The sequence below is a fragment of the Ovis canadensis genome, chromosome 25 (assembly GCF_042477335.2).
Source record: "Ovis canadensis isolate MfBH-ARS-UI-01 breed Bighorn chromosome 25, ARS-UI_OviCan_v2, whole genome shotgun sequence".
Classification (NCBI taxonomy): Eukaryota; Metazoa; Chordata; class Mammalia; order Artiodactyla; family Bovidae; genus Ovis; species Ovis canadensis.
The window spans coordinates 47,197,403-47,214,557 of NC_091269.1; the positions used below are offsets into that span (position 1 = coordinate 47,197,403).

The following is a 17,155-nucleotide window of genomic DNA, read 5'->3' on the forward strand; positions in this document are numbered from 1 at the left end:
CATGCACCAGCCCCAAGCATGCTGCACCCTGCGTCAGACATAGACTGGCGATTCAATTCTTACATGATAGTATACATGTTAGAATTCCCATTCTCCCAAATCATCCCACCCTCTCCCTCTCCCTCTGAGTCCAAAAGTCCGTTATACACATCTGTGTCTTTTTTCCTGTCTTGCATACAGGGTCGTCATTGCCATCTTCCTAAATTCCATATATATGTGTTAGTATACTGTATTGGTGTTTTTCTTTCTGGCTTACTTCACTCTGTATAATCGGCTCCAGTTTCATCCATCTCATCAGAACTGATTCAAATGAGTTCTTTTTAACGGCTGAGTAATACTCCATTGTGTATATGTACCACAGCTTTCTTATCCATTCATCTGCTGATGGACATCTAGGTTGTTTCCATGTCCTGGCTATTATAAACAGTGCTGCGATGAACATTGGGGTACATGCGTCTCTTTCAATTCTGGTTTCCTCGGTGTGTACGCCCAGCAGTGGGATTGCTGGGTCATAAGGTAGTTCTATTTGCAATTTTTTAAGGAATTGGAGAAGGGAATTTCTGTTCACAATGTTTTAAGTGCCCTGTGAAAGTTCCTGGATAAGCGAGTCTTTCTTCTGGGAGGGCCAGATCTTAGCAGGATAAGGGACCAAATTAACCAAATCCAGTGCTTAGGCTGTCAGGGATGATGTGGGGCAAAACTTGAGCCAGTTTCCTCATTTTTACCCCCATTTGCTGTTGGGGTGCTCAGCTCAGCCTACTCAGAGGACAGATGTCACTTCTCCCTGGATAGATATCCTTCTTCCTGAGAAGGACATAGAGGCTTCTGACCTGCCAGGGCTTTACTCTCTGAGGTTCCTACTTAGAATTTTCTGGACTATCTCATTCACACTGGTCTAGAGAAGCCTCTGGGCTGGGGCACAAGCTTGAGAGCACCCTGGAGGTCTGTCATTTGCCTGAGCCCTTTCTCAGTAGCTGCAAGAACACCCTGGATCCTCCTGTCTTCTGCTCAGGTTTTGCAACCAGCTGTTTCACCTCTGCTGGAGCCACCACCATGCTGTAGCTGCCTTAGGAAGTGGCTTCTGTAGCTCCCAGAATACCATTTCGTCCTTCTATGAGCTAGCCACTTTTCCTGACCATGTCCTTTTCCCATCCTGAACTTTATAGGTTCAGGTTAGATTGCCGGGAGAAATCTCAATAACCTCAGATATGCAGATGACACCACCCTTATGGCAGAAAGTGAAGAGAAACTAAAAAGCCTCTTGATGAAAGTGAAAGTGGAGAGTGAAAAAGTTGGCCTAACGCTCAACATTCAGAAAACGAAGATCATGGCATCCGGTCCCATCACTTCATGGGACATAGATGGGGAAACAGTGGAAACAGTGTCAGACTTTATTTTGGGGGGCTCCAAAATCACTGCAGATGGTGATTGCAGCCATGAAATTAAAAGATGCTTACTCCTTGGAAGAAAAGTTATGACCAACCTAGATAGCATATTCAAAAGCAGAGACAATACTTTGACTCATGTATGGATGTGAGAGTTGGACTGTGAAGAAGGCTGAGCACGGAAGAATTGATGCTTTTGAACTGTGGTGTTGGAGAAGACTCTTGAGAGTCCCTTGGACTGCAAGGAGATCCAACCAGTCCATTCTGAAGGAGATCAGCCCTGGGATTTCTTTGGAAGGAATGATGCTAAAGCTGAAACTCCAGTACTTTGGCCACCTCATGCAAAGAGTTGACTCATTGGAAAAGACTCTGATGCTGGGAGGGATTGGGGGCAGGAGGAGAAGGGGACGACAGAGGATGAGATGGCTGGATGGCATCATGGACTCGATGGACGTGAGTCTGAATGAACTCTGGGAGTTGGTGATGGACAGGGAGGCCTGGCGTGCTGCGATTCATGGGGTCGCAAAGAGTCGGACACGACTGAGCGACTGAACTGAACTGAACTGAACTAGGGGCCAAAAGTTCTCCCTGCTCCCCTCTACTTGGCCTCTGACCAAACCAGTTTAGCCTCCAGATACCTCATCTTTTGTCCTTTTCCTCTGTTCTCTCCTAACCCAAAAAAGCAGTTAGATGAAAAAACATAAGTAGCAAAAGGTGATTTTGTCATCATCACCATCCTCCCCTCAAAACCCACAAAAACCAACCAAAATTTGGTCTTCTATGATTGAGTACCCAAAACTACTATGTGAATGAAGACAGAATATGTATTGTAGGCTTTCTGAGCCCTTGCTTTGGAATTCTGTGAGTGTGCACGGGTGCACGTTCAGTCCCTTCAATCGTGTGTGACTCTTTGCGACCCCATGCACTGTACCCGTCCAGGCTCTTCTGTCCATGGCATTTTCCCAGCAAGAGTATTGAAGTGGGTCATCATGCCCTCCTCCAGGGGAATTTTCTGAGAGGCTGCTCACTTGTGACAGGATCAGGGTCATAGGGCTGGTTATTGGCACAAATCTGCCCCCTGCTGGTAAAACTGGAGTAATAGAACTTTCCTTCTCAAAAGTCTAAGTCTAGCCTGCTTTCCAGTGCCTTCTCTTTTATTAGTCTCAATCCAGGCTGATCCACCTTCTCTCTCCCTCTTCCTTCTCTCACCCCACCTTCACCTTCAGCCACTGCCTTCCCTTCATTTCCTCCAGGCAGTTGGAAAATGTTGATGGCAAAAGGGTTAGAGGGCCTTTTCAAATTGTCTTGGTTCTGTAAGCTTAGGCCTCATCTGAGAGGTATGGAACAGGGGATGGAGACGGAGAGAATCTAGACAGAGGGAACCGAATGGAGGTGGCTACACGGGGTCAGGACAGAATTGGTAGAGAAGAGCAAAAGGCCTTGGGGTGAAGGGCAGAACAGTAAAAAACAGGAGGGCAGGAGCTGAGAAAAAGATCAGGATTGGGGAAAATGAATTAGATAAGATGAAGGGGAGACCTGGATTTAGGCAAGAAACGAGACAAGATGACAACAGAAGATATAGGGCATAAGTTTATTCTTGTGCACAAACCAAAGCACTGTGGTTCACACTCAATATGCAAAGGAAATGATCAGTTTCCAGGTCAAGCAGCAAAAGTGACTGGTGGTCATGGTGAGAGGGGAGTCCATATCTCTCTCGGACAGAGATCAGGACCTCAACCTGGAAAGGAATAAGAGCTAGGATTTACGGGATGGGGTAGCACTAAAAAGAGGTTTTGGCTCTGGGTGTTTCCTTACCCTTTCCCAGGTAGTTATGACAAGCTGCAGAAGATAGAGGAACAGATTCACAGGAGGGAACACAGATATACCTGTGTTTTCAACATTCAGCACACATTCTCGCATCCCTCTACCATCATCCCCCTTCTCTCTAACAAATACATATTTCTTCCTCATTTTCTCCCAGTCCCCCTTTCATACACGACTGGTTTCTTATTATCCAATATTACTCTACCAACACTGCACTCACCCTAACCATGCTCCTCTCTAAGTCTCAATCAATTTCATTCATTTCTGTCCTGCTTCTGGCTTCTACCTTACTTGCCACATTAAGGTTCTTTTCCCCTTCCTTTCTGTCTTAGGTTCATGAGGCCATGAAGCCAATGATTTGGTCATTCTCAGAGGAGATTTTCTTTCTTTCATTTCCTGGATGCTTTGTTGCTCAGCATGGGCCTCTCAAGTTGTTAGCTTTCTGAAATCCTGAGGAATAGAATTCTTAGTTCTATTCCTGGTCTAACTGATGTAACTCAACCCACACAAACTGCCCTGGTCCTTCGTGTCTCCTCACACTCTGTGAATTTCACAAGATGCTCTACATTTGCTGCAGATGATGATATTTAACTCTAGTCAATCTCTTTCTCCCCTCCAGACATTCTATGCGAGGACAAACCTCTATGTCCTCTATGTGAGGACAACTGACTCTTCCTTCATCAGTGCAAAGGTGAGACCCAGATTGGGTCTTTATGTAGACTTCTCCTCTTACTCTTGCCTCAGAGAGAAGAGTACATCTGTGTTCATGCACACACTTGCACATACACACACATTCACAGACATACACATGCCTAGGAATATACCCGACAAGCTGGGAAAGAAGAGTGAGGAACAGCAAGTAACTTAATGCAAATAGGGGGTCAGTCAGTCCCTTTGCTGCCTGTCTGGTGGTGAGCTTCTCACCTGAGGTCTTAGTAGTAACTTCCCTGTGTGTTTCTCATTGAATGTTAAAACAAGGCCCACAGAAAAAGGCACAAATGTAGAGAAATAGGGACCAGCACAGGAGTGTAGGTGAAGAGACCTAAAGACAGAGATCCAGGCAAGGAACTACGAAGAGAAGCACAGACACCAAAGCAGAGAGAGTAGGCTGGAAGGCAGCAGGGAGGTTGGGAGCCAGGAGGAAGCTGCGGAACAGAACACCAAGTCCAAAACTATCTCTGGCAGGGGGAATTTAGCCTGCTTGGGGGTGGGGGGTGGTGTGTGTGGGGTGTGGGGGGTGGAGGGAGGGGTCGCAGGGAGAGTGTTGGGAAGGAGAAGCAATTTTAGGAACTGGATGTTCCACCTCCCCTTAGTCCTGGGAGCTGTGCCCTGTTCAGTGGTGGCCCGCCCCAGGCCTCCACACATGAGCCTGCCATCCTGTTCTGGTAGCTGAGAACCGGGGCCTGGCAACTTGGAAGCCACAGGAGCTGGGGGAAGTCCCAAGACCCCTGGGAGACTCTGGAGGAGGGGGTGGGCTAAGGACAGGGGCTGAGGCCAGCTCTGTCCTCCAGATGGGCTCATCCAATGTAGTGGCTGCTCTGGGGGCAAGCACAGTGGGGGCCAGGGGTTCCGCAGTGGGCTGGGGCGCTGGAGTTGAAAATCGGCGGATCTCCTGGACTCTGGCAGTTTTGGGAGGCCCTGAGGAGGTGGGTCCAGGAGTCGGGGGAACCTCATCGAAACAGAACATGGCAGTTTTAAGTTGGTAGGGCTGGTGCCGCATGAAATCCAGAGCCTTGATGCCCTGCTTAGTGGCTGCCCGAGGCCCTTGGGATTGGGTCTTACTAGGGTGAGTTCGGGCAGCGTGGGGGAAAAAGGGTGAGAGCAGTGGGTTGTAAGCAATAGGAGGTGGGGCACGTATATTGGGTGAATATTTCCAGGAAGAGGGCAGTGAAGGGGTAGGAGAAGGGCTTCTGGGCCGAGGGCCAAGGCCAGGACCAGGTGGAGCTTCCACCACATACCTGTCCGCTCGGCTCTGACGTTTGGCAAACAGCTCCCCACCCCTCCCCTGAAGCCTTGGTGTTTCAGGGATTCCAGCCGAAGGGGCCGCCCCGTTCACTAACCCATCGAGGAACGCTCGTGAAGGGGGCTTAGGAGCCACTGGGGGTGGAGTCTTAGGAGTCGTAGGGGGTGGGGTCTTGGGAGCCGTTGGAGGCGGGGTTTTAGCTGTCACGTGAGGCAACGTCTTGTAACTCCTGCCGCCTGGTGGCTGCATGAAATTGCAGGCTTCAGCCCCGAGGCTCAGAGCATCCTCCTCGGGACCAGATTCCGCGCCCCCAGCCCGGGGTTTTTCATCCAGGTTTTGCACCAACGATAGCAGCTCGGGGTTGGGCGAGTTCTTCGTCTCCTCATTTCCTGACCGGAACATCTGCTTTCGGGTTCCCCGACGCCGGGCCTCCTGGAGGATACCCGTGCGAGCAGCTGGCACGGAGATGCGTTGCTCCCGAGCGCTGGGGGGCTCAGGGGCCGCAGAGCTAGGGGCAGGCGCTTCTGGGCGCACAGCAGGTCTCAGAGGCGACGACAAGAAGATAGAAGCGGTGGAGGTCATGGCAGCTCCGCTAGCGGGGGCGGGGGCCTCTGAGGCTCCGCCTGGTGTAACAGGACGTTGAGGGGCTGGGATGTAGAGGGAGCTGGTGGCCGTCACGGGGCCGGGGGGACGTGGGGTGCTGGGGGAAGCGGGGACTGGCACGTGGCTGGGAACCCCTGAAGTGAAGTTGGGCACGGGAGTGGTACCCTGCGGAGGAGACAGGAAAGGCGGTGGGGCGGAGGGGAGGCCTCCCAGGCTCTCATTTGCCCTCTTGGGAGCTAGAGGCCGGAAAATCACAGAGGTGGTACCTGACCGCTGCCCTTGTAAACCGGGAGTAAAGGGCCTAGCTGAACGGTTAAATATGCTTGGAACTGAGGTAGAGGTTCCACAGCCAGGGAGGAAAGGTCTGGGGCTGGCCACAGGGGCTGGCGAAGGGCTGGATGGGAGCAGAGCCGCCTCTGGCGGAGCGCTTTGTGGCCGAGGTGGAGACTGCAGGCCCTGCCCGTTGAGCGTGGCCACTGGACCTTCCTGGGCCAGCTGCTGGGTGATGGAGGCTGCGCGCTGGCGCTGCTGTTCAAAGAGTTGGGCCCCTCGCCCGGAGGCCTCACTCAGCTGCCCTCCCAGCCCCCGGTCCTCTGCTGTGCCTGAGCTCGGCCTGGCTAGCTCCATGTCCAGGTAGGGGCTGTCCCAGTCGGACTGGTTGGTGAGGCTGCGGGCGTCGGAAAAAGCCTCTTCGTCCAGCTCGGACTCACTGGTTGGAGGCAAGCCGTCCTCCTCCTCAGCGCCGGTCCCCGCGGCAGCCCCAAAGCTCACTAAGGTGTACTTCTTGGCTCTCTGCCGACGTTTCTTAAACATCAGTACCCCCTTGGAGTGGGGGTTGGGGGCTGCGGTGAGCAGGGCTGCAATCGTCCGGCATTTGGTCTTGGCCTCCTTCACACTCCTCTCTTGGAGGCTCTCTGCCCTTTGTAGCTCTGAGGAGAGGAGAAGGGGGGTGGTCAGTATGCATCTGTGAGCCCCAAGGTTCTCCCCTCCTCCCAGTTCCTTTAGGCCTCTACCTCTGGCCTTTTCACTGGCCTAACCCACAAGGGCTTTCCTACCTGTGGCAAAGTCCTCTGACTTGGGGGCAGAGTGGAGGTGAAAGGTGAAACCAAGGACAATGGAAGGGAAGGCAGAGCCTAGTTGGCTGCCCTGACACCACTCTGACCACACAGCTCTCCTCCCTCTACTCTGCTCCTGTCTTTCTGGAAATCACTTTTACTCACACCAGGCACTTGTCCCCCTCTCCCCTCCATTTCTGGCTGGCAATGTGAGGGTGGGGGATGGGGGGGGTCACTTCGCATGGCAGGCAAGGACATGAAGCAGGTCCCAGGGTAAGAAAAGATGAGAAGGGACACTTCTCCCACCAGAGACCACGTTAGAGGGCTTCTCGGAAAGTTTGGGACTTCCCCTTATCCTACCCCTTACCCTGTACTAAGGATAAAAGGATCCTTAGCAGTGGTGATCTTCATTCATAATTTCACTACCATCATGTAAGCCACATCATATACATTCACAGAAATAACTCCCACACATTGTTTCAACAAGAATATGGCCCTAGGGAATGCTCTCAGATGTATTTTTCTCCCTCATTCCCATATACTCTAGCTTATATAGACCCCAGTTAATAGACACATGTGTAAATCCATGTGTCCACACAAAAACATACATGCATAGCCCAGGTAGCTCTTCTTCCCAGAATTCCCCTAGCCAAGACACTAACAGTTGGGACAAAATTCCGTGCCTTCTAACCTCCAAGGCACTCCTTTGTGCCTTAAACCCCTGCTACTCACAGCCAGGGATGGCCTCAGATCCGAGATGCAGGAAAAGCCAGAGTGTTGCTCTCCAAGGCGAGCTTCCAAATCTTTAGGATATCTCAAGGTCACCAGCTGATACAATCTCCTTTCCCCCAAGCTGAGGCTGGGAGTGGAGTGGGCTTCTTTTAGAGTCAAAAGAAGCCCCCTATATTTCAAACCTTCTAGGTCGAGTGCTCAGGCACCACCACCAGGCAGGCACAAAAGGACTGTGTGCTAAGAGGAGCCAGGACAGGGCCTCCCAGGCCATGTGGGGCCTGGGAGGTGGGGCCAGGAAATGGGAGAGGCTGCCCTGCTGCTAGGACCCTGACTTGGACACAGTTACTCTCTAATCCGTGATCCCCAGTTCCTCCTGAAAAATTCTTGAAATTCCACCTACTTTCCACTCAAGATATCAAGCTCCTTTCTAATTTGGGCAGCCATTCCACCCATTCCAACATCTGTACCACACAATAGTCCTAGAGATAGGCACTGGAGTCATAGCTTAGCTCAGATTTCAGTTCCTGGGAGAGTTACTTCATCTCAATGAAGTTCAGTTTCCTCATCTGTAAATGAGGCTAATGGCTACCTCATAGAATTGCTATGAGGATTCAGTGAGATAATATAGGTCAATTTAGCATTTAACCTAAGGTCCACTATGAGTAATCATTACTATCAAAGCTTTCTTGATACTGCTGCTGCTGCTAAGTTGCTTCCGTCGTGTCCGACTCTGCGACCCCATAGACGGCAGCCCACCAGGCTCCACCGTCCCTGGGATTCTCTAGCTGCACACAAACGTCTTATTCACTCATTTCTTCTCCCAGAGGCTCCTACACAAGAGTACTCACACTTCTCTCACACACACCCTCTCTCCATGAGTTTTCCACAGCTCATGTTGTCACAAACCCCTGTGACATGTGGCCATAGCATTAGCCCATCCTGAGAAAAGGGCAGTGAAACTCCTGAGAAAAGAAGGAATAGGAAGGCAACAAGGAGAAGGGGTGTAAGGGGGTAAGATCTTTCCCAAAGACCTCCCTTCCTATACCGTTGATATAGTCCCTTTCATTCTAGATTCCAGAACTCTCTTGGCTATGGGAGGGTAGTACCTGCATAGAATGGGTCCTGGAGCTCAGGAACTGGGTTTGGGGCTTTGTCGCAGCTGGCTTGGCTGAGGGGCTCTTGGCTGATGGGCTCAAAAGTCTCCATGCCGAGAAAGGCAGTGTTGGCTGGAGCAGGACCAGCTTGAGCCACCCCCCATGCCTTTTAAAGCCCCTTTGTCTTGGCCCCAGAGCTGGCAGCTGAATGAGCTCACTGTGCTATTTTTGGAGCCTGGCCCCTTCCCTCCTCTCAGCTGCCCCACAAGCCCCGGTGTGATGGACATGGGCACCTGCCTACCCTCCCCCTCCACTCCAGTGCACTGAACAATGAGGTCTGCTTGGCTAAAAATATCCGTGAGCCACTAACTACAGTCTCATCCAGCATGATGGGGAAGGGAGAGGGTGCTAAAAGGAGAATTGGGGTTAAGCATGGGATCCTGAATGTATATCTGGAATTTCTTTGTGGGACATGGGACACTCTCAGGAATGTCAGAGGGTGAACTGTCACGTCCTTAGCCTCTATTCCAGACTTAGAGGCACAAAATTCTATTGATCAGGAATCAGAGTGGTGGGAGAGAGGAGTGAGAGATAACTAGGGGGTAATCCCGAGATTTCCAAGGTGACGAGAATGGAGTGCTATGGGAGGCGTAAGACAGGGAGAAACTTCACTCTTAAACCTTGTACTGTAGCTCACATCAAAAATAGTAGAGAGCCCGAGATAAGTGGAATAGGCTTTTTCTGTCCAGGCCTACATTATCGCCTGAGATACGAAGCCAAAGATCTCTCCCTCCACCACTTCCTAGGGATCTCATGACTATTCCATAGCCTCCTAGTCCCCAGGAATCTTCATGGAACTAGCAGTGCCAAAGGCAGCTCCGATGTTATGCCTGCAGTAACACTGAAGAATCCCTATGCCCCTGTCCTGCTTCTAAATACTCCCCTGCCCCATGTCTGTGCTCCCCTCACCCATCTGACATCTAGCAATATCACACCAATAGGCAAACGCTTCATCAATTCATGTCCCTTTCCAACTTCCCTACTTAGGCCGTTCCTGGGTTAGGTTGAAGAAACCCCCTGTATCTTTTTATCCCACTGGTTCAGACAGAAAAAATAATGGGGATCGTGAAACTAATTATTTTCCCCTCCCCTTCTCCACCTATTCCCAAGACTGTATTCAAGGGAAGCATAAGGTAGATAATTGACAGAATGTATAGTTAAGGGGGATTAGATTTAGGACTCAAACTGAAATATCCTGAATAATGAAAAGGAGTTCATGCACTCACTGGCTTGTTTGGCCTTCTGGGTATAGGTGGTGGTAAGATCTTCTGCCACTGGGTGGGGAACAGGCCCCACCATAGGGATGAGATGAGGGCCAGGCCGGAGGGGGCCATGGGGCAACAGCAGGGCTTCGGCAGGGGGTGGCTGAAGAGTTGTCCCATCCTCCCAAGATGGGGAGCTCACACGACTGTCACCCTGGCTGGGAGGGCCAAGGACAGCAGGTGCCGGCTCTGCAGGGCTGTCAGACAGGTAGACCTCATCCGGTGGGGCTCCTGGAGGGGTGGGCCTTGTGGGGCCTCGCCGGCGGGGTCGGCGGGGCTTTTCCTGGGTGGCTGGGCCATCAGCATCACTGTCTGTCTCTCCATAGTAAGCCTCACTGTCAGGGGGCGAGAGGAGGCTCCCGGGCTGGAGAGGCTGGGGAACTGGAGCTCCTGGGGGCTCAGGACTCAGTGGAGACAAGGGTGACCGTGCCTGAAGCTCACCCGGGGATGGAGATCGCACAGGTCCCTCGTCCTCTACCCTGGATGGGAAAGATGACAGAACTTGAGAAATGAGCTGGATGACTGATAGCTAGAGAGATCTAGAGGAGATGGGAGAAGGCCGTATGGGGAGAGGGGACTGGCATTTGGGTGGAATGGATGGGCTGGATAGAGTAGAGATTTGAAGATGAACTGGGAGGCAAATCTGCTTGGCAGGCTTTGAGTGGAAATGGGCTTAAAGAGAGATATGATAATGCAGAGACAGGCAAGGGGTCTAAGATAGGCCCACGTACCCACATTCAAGTGCTCTGAGAGGCATACACAAACATCCGTGCTCCAGCAAAATACACAAGCAGAAATAGGTACTTGTTAGTAGCTGAAGTCAGGTCAGTGAGACATAGAGCTGAGACAGGCAACGGAAGCCCTGGACTAGGGGGCTGGGGATAGGCTGGGGTGGAGGGATCCATACCGCCGCACAGTGAGAACAAGCTGATTCCCTGAGGTATCGATAAGGCCCATGGCACTGGCATGAGAGAGGCTGGTGCAGGAGACCCCATTGATGGCCAAAAGCTGATCCCTCTCTCGGAGTCCTGCTCTGCCCGCCTGGCTCCGTCTTCGGATCTGAGAAGGTGTTGGAGGAGAGACTGTAGGTGAGGGAGGGCTCCAAGGGGGAACAGAATGAAAGGAGTTAGGACAGGAAGGAACCATGTGTGGAGGGGATTTTATTGGGTTAGCCAAAAAGTTTGTTCAGGTTTTTCCCTACGATATTACTGAAAAACCCAAGTGAACTTTTTGGCCACCCAGTACTTTAAAGGGTAAGAAAGGGTGGAGAGGGGCAAGGGGTGACAGTTAAGGGGGTCAATCTAGAGGGAAGAAGGTGCTAACTGGAGAAAATAACATTGTATGAAGGGAGGTAGGGTAATTGCTAAATGAAAGAGGCTTGGGGAAAAATGCCTAGGAGAGACGTACTGGAAATGGTGGTTATTGCCTCAAGGCTTTCCTCCAAAGGAAATATCTATGCTAGCCAATATTCTTTCTCTTCTAGTCCTTGAAATCCTAGGCACCGTTATCTATACAGTCAAGATTTTAGAACAGTATTCCAGACTGGAGGGAGTCCAGCAGATTCTGAGATTATGATTGTGTGTGTGTTGTGTGTGCACACACATACATATGTTAAAGTAATAATAGTAGTAGTGGGTATCATTTACTGAGTGCTTACTAAATGTTAGGCATAGTGCCAAGCACTCAACATGTTTTATTGAATTTAATCCTTCAGAATTTAGTATCCATGGAGTAGGTACTATTATTACCTACATTTTACAGTTGAGAAAAATAAGCTTGTGCTATGAAACCAAAATGGTAACAATTTCATCTGACAGGTCAGATCTTGCCATAACCCTCCTAGTACCTAAAATAAGTCTTGCCTAGTGAGAGAAAGGATCTGGCATAGGGAAAGAGGACAAGGGGCAAGGCTGGGCTCAGCTGGATGAGACAGCTTCAGCTCATCACACACCAATTTAGTTAGAAATGAGAGCCTTCCCTACATTCCTGGAGTTTAGGGTAGAGAGGCACAGGCCCAGGAGATTGGAGGGCCAGCCCTGGGCCTCTGCTGCTATGGTGACGCAGGGAACCAAGCCAGTCTTTCTTTTTCTCTGCTCCCAGAAACCAGGGATTCCCTTTTCTATAGCCCCCCACAAGAAGCCACTGCTCAGATACTATTCCCACCCCCCCAACAGATTTGAGCATGCTCCCTCGACCACCTGCCCACTCCCACTCCACTTCTTCACAGCCTCCCACTTCTCCCCTATAGGCCATCACATGACTTTTCCCAAGTTCCCTTGGGTTCCCCTTTCCCTGAAACCTCAATATAGGCTCCCTTACCTTGGACACCTGTAAAGGTTTCCTCTGCTCGGCCCCCCCCTGAAGTCGGAAGCCCCAGGGGGCTCCCCCTGACAGTGTGACCAGCACCTCCTCCTCAGCACCCATCGCTCAGCTTGGCCTATGGCCCTCGGAGTTTGGACAGCGTCCCAAGGAGAGAAGTCGAGGCGCTGGTACCCCGTCCGGCCTGTGTGGCTGTCCTGCTTCTGCTGCCCTAGGCCTTCCCCCCCACACCACACACCACAGGCAGGCAGCCTGGCCCTGAGATCAGTACAGTCCACACACGTGTCCTGTCAATCGGAGCTGCGCCCAAAATAGTCACCGGCTGTACTCCCCTTCCTCCCCCAGCTGTGTTACTCCCAGAGCTAATTATAGTGAAAATTTCTGCCCTCCCCGTCCCCCATTCTTCTTCATGGACTTTTTATTCAGGACTGAGTACTAGCTCTGTGGGCTCTATCACTAATGTACATCCTTTCAGGGATGGTGCCTTCCCTGATGGGGTCATGGACTGATCCCAGCTGCTTTCCTCCAAAGCTGATTCCAAAATGGCAGCAGCAGGGGCCTCAATTCTCGAGCAAGGAATGGCTAGGTTTGTCCCACAGGTTGGCAAGCTCTCCAGAAAGACAGTGCCCCTTTGCTGTATGAATTAACCAATTAATCAAAGCGGATATCCATATGCCACTTGCAGTGCTGGGTACAATGTAGAGAAATTCTGACAAGCCTGCTCCAGCTGAAGTACTGCCTGTTTCATAAAGTTTTCCTGACTGTCTCCCAACTCCCTACCTAAAGAATTAATCCTTCCTTCCTCTGGGCAAAAAATGTAGCTTGTTTATATGTCTGTTATTGTAGTTTTCAGCCAATATTAGTTTGTTTATATACCTGTCTCCCTAGGTTGTGAGAGTCTTGAAGGCAGGGACTGTGTGCAACAGCCAATCAATAGCCCACAGAGCAATGACTGATTTAACAGGTGCTCAATGTTTGCTGAAATAAATTACCTTTTACAATACATAGTTGGTCATGGAAAGGTGGGTATAGATAGCTGTGCCTAAACATGTCAACCCATGTTAATAACACAATATTTACTTATTTTTAGGTTTCCATTACATTAATATCTCTATATTAATATTATGATGCTGTAATTATTAAAAGCTACAGTTTCCTGGAATAGGTGCTCTGCTAGCCTGCTAAATGCTGTTTGCCTTGGTGTATGATGTAGTCATGAAAAGCTCTTGGAATTTAGAGTCAGAATTGGACTTGTATTCTTGTTATATTATTTCTTAGCTGCGCAACCTTGGGCAGTCACTTGACCTCATCAGTAAAAAGAGTATCTAAATATCCATTCATTCACTATTCAAACATTTATTGAGTATTAGCTAGTAATACCGGAGAAGGCAATGGCAACCCACTCCAGTACTCTTGCCTGGAAAATCCCATGGGCGGAGGAGCCTGGTAGACTGCAGTCCATGGAGTCACTAAGACGCAACTGAGTGTCTTCACTTTCACGCATTGGAGAAGGAAATGGCAACCCACTCCAGTGTTCTTGCCCAGAGAATCCCAGGGATGGGGGAGCCTGGTGGGCTGCCGTCTATGGGGTTGCACAGAGTCGGACACGGCTGAAGTGACTTAGCAGCAGCAGCAGCATCTAGTAATACGTGTAAGCCATTGTGCCATACCACTGGCTTTCAATTACCTCTACACATTGAAATCACCTGGAAAACTTTGAAAGCTACTGGTTCCTTAAACTAGAACTGTGTATAGGATTAGATGATGTATAATGGCATTTTACATAGTATATAAATTTATATATTATACACACACACACACACACACTCAGGCTCCTCAACCTTGCTGCTGCTGCTGCTAAGTCGCTTCAGTCGTGTCCGACTCTGTGTGACCCCATGGACGGCAGCCCACCAGGCTCCCCCGTCCCTGGGATTCTCCAGGCAAGAACACTGGAGTGGGTTGCCATTGCCTTCTCCAATGCATGAAAGTGAAAAGTGAAAGTGAAGTCGTTCAGTCGTGTCCGACTCTTTGCGACCCCAGGGACTGTAGCCTGCCAGGCTCCTCCGTCCGTGGGACTTTCCAGGCAAGAGTACTGGAGTGGGGTGCCTGCTCCATCCTCAACCTTAGGGATTCTAATTTTACTGGCCAGTTTTAAAAGCACTCCAGGTGATTCTAATGTGCATCCAAGACTTAGAACCAGAGTAGGGATACAGAAACCAATGAAATGCAACGTATCAGTGTGTATTCTCAAAAAAACTGACTTTAGGACTGCTCTGGTGGTCCAGTGGCTATGACTCTGTGCACCAATGCAGGGTGCCTGCTTTGATCCCTGGTCAGGGAACTAGATCCCACATGCTACAGCAAAGAGCTGGCATAGCCAAATAAAATTAATTTTAAAAAGAGAAACTATGAATTTAAACTCTACTACTTACTAGGAGTGCATTAAGCAAGACAGAGGATACCTACTTTCCTATGCGTGAGCATACATGTTAGGACTGGAAAGATGGTGAACTATGTCTGGGCAGGGCGAAGCCACAGGAAACTCTGGTGGAGGTCCGTAGCGGTAGCGGTCCTGATGTGCAAATCGGTCGTCTGACCCAGGTATAGGGGCGAAAGACTAATTGAACCACTTAGTAGCTGGCTCCCTCTGAAGTTTCCCTCAGGATAGCTGGCGCTCTTGCACAAACCATGCAGTTTTATCCGGTAAAGCAAATGATTAGAGGTCTTGGGGCCGAAACGATCTCAACCTATTCTCTGACTTTAAATGGGTAAGAAGCCCGGCTGGCTGATGTGGAGCTGGGCGTGGAATGCGACTGCCTAGTGAGCCACTTCTGGTAAACAGTGGCGCTGGTAAACAGAACTGGTGCTGGGGGATGAACTGAATGCCAGGTTAATGAACCCATGGGTTCAGTGGGATAAATGATGTGGCAATTGCTCAACAAATGTTAGCTAAATTTCACAAATTACTAATCCAGACTAGTGGGTCTTAAATCTTCAGTGTGCAGTGGAATTATCTAGAGGGTCATGGCTTGCTGTGCCCCACTTGCAGAATTTCTGATTCAGTATGCCTTGGATGGGCCTGAAATTTGTGTTTCTAACAGGTTCCCAGGTGAAACTGACACTGTTGACACCAAGATCACAGATTGAGAAACAAACTGTGATTTGACTCCATTATAAACTCCTGAGGACAGAAAAAATCTTGCTGTTTTCTAAAATATGCTCAACGACTAATACAGCTTCCAGCAAACACTAAAAGCGCAATTTTTAAAATAAGTGAACCATTTTGTGCCTCAGAATAACTAATATTTACTGCACAATATGAGAGCAAGAACCACCCCCCCCACACACACATTGGTCATTAAATTCATTTAATTTTTTTCCCCTTTAAATGAAAGATTAATGAACAAGATGATAGCAAGAACTTTTCTACCCCATTGGTCATAAAACTCTTAATTTAACATTTTTTTCCCTTTTAAATGCTTCCACCAGTGCTCTTTTCCCTCATTTCTTTTATTAAAATTTTTTATTCTGAAATGAATTGTACATAATACATATGTACTATTTTTAAATAACAATAAATATCCATGTGAATGTTAAGAAATAGAACACTGTTAATATTACTGATGCTCTATTATGTTCCTCCAAATTATACTTTTTCCTTCCCCAGAGGTAACCAACAGACTGAAATTTGTGAAAGAGTGCGCCAGAGAATTCTTTTTCTTTATAGCTTTATCACGTGTATATAATTACAAAACGATAGTTTAAATTGGCCAAAAGCTTTTGTTTGTTCACTGCTGTATTCCCAGAACCAAGAACCTGGCCTGATACACAACAATGCTTAAAAAATAATTATGAAATGAAAAGATTATTGAAAGGATTAAATGTAGTTACGTATGTTTTTAAAACTCCCACAAATATTATCTCAATTATTGTTATTCATTAAACAGGGTAATAATCATTTCACGAACTGTAGCTCTTCTTTTAGGCTGGGGGCATTCTTACAAATCATCAGCCTCTGGCAGAGCTCTTCATCTAAACCTAGGCGCTATATAAAAATGGTTAATAATGAAAAAAAAGTTAATAAGGGCTTCCCTTTACTGAGCACTTACTATGGTGCCAGGCAATGTGTGACTTAATTCCATCCTCTCAACAAGTTATTACAATGGCATTCCTCTTTTCTCCATTTTACAAATGAAAGAAACTGAGGCCGAGATTAAATTACCCAAGTTAGGGAACTGCAGGGACAGAACTTGAATACATGCTGCCTAAAAGCGAAACTGCTACCCTTTAAAGTCTAAGGGCTTCAGCAACTCCCTGGTGGTTCACTGATTAGAACGCTTGAATTTTCACAGCCGAAGGGCACGGGGTTGGATGCCTGGTCAGGGAACTAACATCCCGTCAGCCACATGGCCCGGCCAGAGGAAGTAAATGTACAGAAAGTATACTATATCAGAATAATCATAATTTTTTTAAAATCCCCAAACCAAAAAACATTATACTTTCCATTCCGCAAGTCTTATGACCGGCAAAGGTCATGGGTGAGAGAACCTCCCAGACGGAAATCAAAGGGGCCAGGGGTCAGCAGGAAGTCGCCACAAGACTTTGACTAAAATGCCATTGGAAGGAGAGTTACTAAAGAAAGTTCAGTCGCATTTCGGTTTGGGGTGGGACCATAAAGTTACCACGACATCTCAGAGGGGGAAAAAAAAAGGAAATACATAAAAATCCTCAGAAGCCCCCGCAAACGGCCATCACAGAAAGGAAACTAGGGCGTGCACGGAATCCGGGTTCCTCGGCGCGTGCCTACTGCAGACGTGGCAGAAGGAGGGGCCTTGGAGCGTGGGGGGTGGAACTTCCG

General features: G+C 49.1%; 1 protein-coding gene across 2 annotated transcripts; it reads right to left on the reverse strand.

The window, feature by feature from the left end:
• Positions 1 to 2,962: 2,962 nt before the first annotated feature.
• SYNPO2L (synaptopodin 2 like) lies at positions 2,963 to 12,568 on the reverse strand. 2 transcript variants are annotated; one of them, XM_069572422.1, is made up of 4 exons: positions 12,298 to 12,568; positions 10,886 to 11,037; positions 9,943 to 10,457; positions 2,963 to 6,704 (listed from the first exon to the last, which is right to left on the reverse strand). In XM_069572422.1, exons 1-4 carry the CDS (start codon positions 12,400 to 12,402, stop codon positions 4,543 to 4,545), a joined length of 2,934 nt encoding a protein of 977 aa, XP_069428523.1. In that variant the 5' UTR covers positions 12,403 to 12,568; the 3' UTR covers positions 2,963 to 4,542. The 2 variants fall into 2 exon arrangements, with proteins under 2 accessions (XP_069428523.1, XP_069428524.1); XM_069572423.1 differs by lacking the exons at positions 9,943 to 10,457; positions 10,886 to 11,037; positions 12,298 to 12,568 and adding an exon at positions 8,669 to 8,807.
• Between the last annotated feature and the right edge of the window lie 4,587 nt (positions 12,569 to 17,155).